Genomic DNA, 6,000 nt, shown 5'->3' with positions numbered 1-6,000 from the left:
AAGAACTCTCCACTCGCTGTGGTCCCATAAATATTTCATGAGCCAACATAAAGTAATATGCTAATGATGGACTATTTACCCAGTGAGCAGGTGCAACCTCTGATGTGTTTTCATCTCTGGTCCACCTTTGATGTGGGGTCAGGTGAGCCATTTTGAATTGTTTTTCTTTTTGCTTCCCTCCCCTTACAGTTTCTCCTGAAACTAAAATGGTGAGCGAGAGTCATCACGAGGCCCTGGCTGCCCCTCCAGTCACCACTGTGGGGACTGTGCTACCACATAATGCCACGGAGCCGGCCAGTCCTGGGGAAGGAAAGGAAGATGCCTTTTCTAAGCTGAAGGAGAAGTTCATGAATGAGCTACATAAAATTCCACGTGAGTAGCCTCTACTGTTTCTTGAGTAAGAATATTGAAAATCATCTGATTTTATTGGTTAAAACAAGCAGAACTGTTAACATTTTATTTTTTTCAAAGATGTTGTAAAAATAGAAATTGCAATAACAATTATTTTGGAAATTGAATATTCGTATTAACTTTTTACAGTTTATAAATGGCAGTCCACTTTATTGCATATTGTATTTAATGTAGCTATATTCTTTTATGTCTGTTTCTCTCAAGAATATGAATGCCCATAGCTTACATTACATATTTCTGAACTTGCATTTTTGAAATGATTCCACTGTAAAAATTATTTCTGCCAGGTGTGGTGGCATATATGCATGTAATACCAGTGCTTGGGAACTGAGACAGGAGGATTTCAGGTTCAAAGCCAACCTCAGCAACTTAGCAAGACTCTTACCAAGATACTGAGACTGTTTCCAAAAAAAAATAAGAAGGGTTAGGGGTATAATTCAGAGGTTGAATGCCCCTAGGTTCAATCCATAGTACCACATACACACACAAAAAAAATTCCTAAACAACCACTAATATTTACTTCCCAGTTCTGCAAATCTGATTTTTTCATTCATAATCATTTAAAAATCTTTTGCCCAATTTTCAATTTTTTTTCTTTTTTTTTGCGGTACTGAAGATGGAACCTAGAAGCATTATACCTCCAAGCTACACCCTGAGTCCTATTTTTTATTCTTTATTTTGAAGCAGGGTCTCACTGAGTTGCAAAGGGCCTCACTAAGTAGTAGCGAAGGCTGTCCTCGAATCATGATCCTTCTGTCTCAGCCTCCCAAATGCTGGGATTATAATCGTGCACCACCACGCCCAGCTTCAATATTTTTTTGTTACCAGAAAATACAAAACTATTAGCAACATTTTTTTGTGTAAGTGTAGCAATAAGTTCAATCAGTAGCATTTAATTTTCATTTTATTTTTACACTAATGATTAAATTGTAGTGTATATAACATTATGTTTAAAAGTGTGTGTATGTATACATATATAATCTACCATATATTTGTGATATATATAATCTGATATATCTGGACAGTAGACTCTATACAGCTAATTAACATATGCATCACATCATATGCTTTAAAAGTGTGTGTATGTATACATGTATAATCTACCATATATTTGTGATATATATAATCTGCTATATCTGGACAGTACTCTATATGGCTAATTAACATATGCATCACATCACATGCTTATTGTTTTCATGCTGAGAACACTTTATACAGATCCATTTCGCATTTTTGAAGACTATAATACATTAACTACCATGTTGCACAATATATCTTTTGAACTTACATTTTCTATCTAATAATTTTTTTTTTTTTGTGATACTGGGGTTCCTGGAAACCCTTCTCCAGGCTAAACTCCCAGACCTATTTTATAGTTTTATTTGGAAACAGGGTCTCTTAAGCCAGTACGGCTGGCTTTGAACCTGCGCAATACTCCTGTCTCTGCTTCCCAAGTGCGGGGATTACAAGCGTGCGCCACCATGCCCGGCTCTATCTAATAAATTTTTGTATCCTATGGACATCTCCTCAACTTGCACCTCAACCCCTTCACCAGGAGTTAACTATTATTCTACACTCATTTAAGATAAACATTTGGGGGGGGATGGGGGTTAGTACTAGGGATGGAACCCAGGGGCATTCTACCTCCAAGGTATATCTCCAGCCCTAGTTTTTATTTTTTATTTTGAAACAGTGTCTCACTGAGTTGATTTTTTTTAATCTGGTGCAAGATAAGAATCTAATTTCATTCTTCTACATGGAACCAGTTGCTCAATACTATTTATGAAAGAGACTGTCCTTTTCACATTATGTGTTTGTGGCTACTATGTCAAAAATTTGTAGGCTATAAATTTGTGGGTTAAATTCTGGCTTTCTTTCTGTTCCATTGTCTATGTATCTGTTTTTATGCCTGTGCTGTGTTGTTTTGGTTACCATAGCTTTGTAGTATCTTTTGAAATCAGATGGAATAATGTCTCCAGCTTTGTGCTTTTTGCCCAAAATTTCTTTGTTCATTGATTCTTTTGTGGTTCCATATGAATTTCAAGATTATTTTTCTAATTCTGTTAAGAATATCATTGATATATTGATAGGGTTCATGATGAATCTGTCACTCACTGGGGATAATATAGACATTTCAACAGCATTTGTTCTTCCAAACTTTGAAGATGAGGTATTTTTTCACTTACTTCTGTCATTTTTATTTTTACCAAAGGTCTATAGTTTCAACTTAGAGGTCTTTTATGTCCTTGGTTGAATTTATTTTGAAGTATTTCCTTTTGTATAATATATATATATATATGATTTCCTTGATTTCTTTTTCAGATAGTTCACTGTTAATGCATAGGAGCACTACTGATTTTTTTATATTGATTTCACATGGTGCAACTTTACTAAATTTATTCTAAAAGTTTCATTAGTGAAGTTTTATGGCTGTGTGCATGATTATAGGATATGCAAAAAATGGACAATTTAACCACTTCCTTTCCAATTTGGATGCTTGGAGCAGATATGTCCAGATGTAACCAGCAAGGCACTAAAACATTTCAGAAGCCAAATGTCCTTATGGCTGAAGTTGCAATACCAGAAGCCCAGAGCAGCTGTGGCCAAGGAAGTATTTCCAGAAGCCTGGGGGCCGGTATGACCAGTGTGGTTCTGGGAGCACCTAAAGCCAGGAGCTGCTGAGGGCTGCCCAGAGCTTAGAGTCATCAACATCAGCCAGGCAGTCGTGCATGCCAGAGACTGAGTCTGCTATATAAGACTGAATCCTGGAACTGTGTGATTCCTTCTGGTAGTAGCGTGGCTCTAAAGGTTCTGTCCACGTGCACTGGCCTAAAATATAGGACTTCAGGGCTCTGCCCAGTGCTGGATCTTACTATAGTAGAGTCCAGGTCAAAATCCTGTGCTTGCTTTCTGCTCTCTTCCACAAGAAGAAATACCTTTCTCCATGCTATGGGGCATGGGATTGGGACAGGGGTGGTGCATGTAATGCAAAACTCTCCTTCCTGCCCTCATCAATGCATCTTGTTTTCTTATGATGCCACTACCCGGTAGTGTGTCCTCACCTGGTTTCCTTGGCTCTTGTGAAGGCATTTTCAAGTGTGGATAGTAGTTCAAATTGATATTTCTGCAGGTGGAAAACCACTAGGGAGTCCCACTCTGCCTTCTTGCTCTACCCCATGCCAGGGTCATTTAATTTGAAACTTAAACTACAGCTTTGTCTTGTTTGTTAAGTTTGAACATTTTTTATATACTACACATTTACACATTTTTTCAAGTGCTAGGACCAAAGGCTTGAGCTCTCACAGAGATTATATTTTAGTTGGGAGTAGGGGATTAGTAAAGTAATAAAGAGGATATATATATATATATATATATATATATATATATGTATATATAAAATGTGGTGATAAATGTATAGAAAAACAAGAAGGTAAATGGGTAATATATCATATCCTTAGGGTTACAGAACAAGTTTTCTCATTAAAAACTTGAGGGGAGTGAAAGAGAAAGTTATCATAAAATCTGGTAAATAGGCAAAATTTCACCTGGAATATCAAGAAACCCCATGTATCAGAATTAGAACAAGCAAGGTGGAGAGTAGAAAAAGAGGAATCCTATGTAGCAGAAGCCATGTGATGTGGGGCCTTGAGGATTATTCTAAGGAACTCAGATTTTACCAAGGAAAACAAAATGCCTTTTGGGTATTTTCCAAAACAGAGGTATCTCCTGATCTCACTTTGATTTTTCAAACATTATTCTTGCTAGGGTACTGAAAATAACCTATAGAGGGGCTAGGGCAGAAGAGAAACCAGACTATTACAAAATCCGGATGCAAGACTTTCAAAATATTATTAGACACTGAAAAACAAGAGAAATCAACTTCTTCTCCCTCAGTAATTAGAAGCGTGTTGATTTGTCCATCCGCTTTTAATAAATCCAAGTTTATCGGAGACACACTCTTAGCACAGTTGTCAGTAATTAGCATTCTCAGCAGGAAGATCCATAACAGAAGAGAGATGGCCCAATAGATCAAACCCTGGGACAAGAAATGCAAAATCTCAGTTCCTTTTTTTGTTCTACTGCAGGGCTAATGAACCCAGAGCATTAACTTTGAGTACTTTTGCTATAACACTGAGGTTGTAACTACCAGGAAGAAACAAAATGCATATATTATGGGCACAAACTCTCACTTAAAAAGTGTTTTATTAAAATATTAGCTATAAGAAGCCAGGCATGGTGGTACACGCTTGTAATCCCAGCATTTGGGAGGCTGAGACAGGAGGATCGGGTTCCCAGCCATCCTCAGCTACTTAGTGAGGCTCTTTGCAACTCAGTGAGACCCTGTTTCAAAATAAAGAATAAAAAATAGGGCTGAAAGTATAGCTCAGAGGTAGAATGCCCCTGGGTTCCATCCCCAGTACCACACACACACACACACACACACACACACACACACACACATACACACACACACACGTGTGTGTGTATGTGTGTGTGTGTGTGTATTAGCTATAAGAGAAATTTGTTAGAAGCAGAGAAAGCAATGAGTAACACCACATAGGATGCATACATATCCTGCCTTGTCTCAAAACCAGCTCCTCCTCTGCATGAGTACAGATGAGACACATGAGGTCTCAGTCAACATTCTCATTGCCATGATCTGAAAAGACATGATGACACAACTTTGAGCAAGGAAGATTTATTTGCTCACACATTTTAAGGATTTGGGGCTTCAGCCATGTGAGGTCAGTGCCTGCGGAGCTCAAGGCATCACAGTAAGAAGTGGTGAGATAGACAGAGAGAGAGAGAGAGAGAGAGAGAGAGAGAGAGAGAGAGAGAGAGAGAGAGAGAGAGACAAGAGAGCGCAAGCACAGGCTCTGATCTCACATCACAGAGGCCAGAAGCAGAGAGCAAGCGGGGGTGGGGGGAAGATATATATGATGCCAGGGACCCCTCCTTAGCAACAAACTCCCACTTCCAACATTGCTGTATTATTTCCATAAGGGCTCGGGGACATCCTAAATCCAGACCGTTCCCAATGGCAAGGCCGATAGCTATAGGACTGAAATGTTCCCGGTGAATCAGCATTGCTCACTCGCTCCTCTCCCTGAGGTCTGGGCTCACTGTCTTTTTCTTACTTAGGGCCTCCCTACCCTACACACACTGTCTAAAATTGTAGCACTTTTCATCTTAACCCCTCTTTCCCAGAATTTTCTGTCCCAAACCTCATTTTATTCCTTATCATATTACTTAGCACCACCTGAAAAACCTTGTCCTTTATTATTTGGTTTTAAATTTCCTTGAATCCCTCCAAAATAATGTGACTTCCATGAGGGCAAAAAGTTGGGTCTATTTTATACACAGCTGTATATGGTGGTGGCACTTAGAACATGTAAGATGCTCAGAATAAACTAATGAATGAATCTCACTTTAACTTACATCCTTATAACCATCCCTCTTAGACTCGGAGTCTTTCAGATGCCGCCAAATTAAAGTATATTGTTAAAGCACAAGTATTAACTTTCCAACACTAAGGAAAGTGCTTAACTGTGCCTTCAAAATAGAGTAATAATGGTCGGGTGGTGGTGG

At 38.6% G+C, this 6,000-nt stretch overlaps 1 protein-coding gene across 2 annotated transcripts in view; it reads left to right on the top strand.

The window, feature by feature from the left end:
• Nucleotides 1-206: 206 nt before the first annotated feature.
• SYT1 (synaptotagmin 1) overlaps nt 207-6,000 on the top strand; it is a gene marked incomplete at both ends in the record, with an annotated part of 221,712 nt that continues 215,918 nt past the window's right edge. For both annotated transcript variants that reach the window (XM_080705390.1, XM_080705389.1), the window contains one exon: nt 207-372. In XM_080705390.1, coding sequence (XP_080561516.1) covers nt 207-372 — 166 coding nt within the window. The remainder of the gene's footprint in view (nt 373-6,000) is intronic.

Source organism: Muscardinus avellanarius (assembly GCF_963383645.1).
Source record: "Muscardinus avellanarius genome assembly, chromosome: 11".
Classification (NCBI taxonomy): Eukaryota; Metazoa; Chordata; class Mammalia; order Rodentia; family Gliridae; genus Muscardinus; species Muscardinus avellanarius.
Note: the sequence above shows the minus strand (reverse complement) of the source record. Positions and strands in the feature narration are given on the sequence as shown.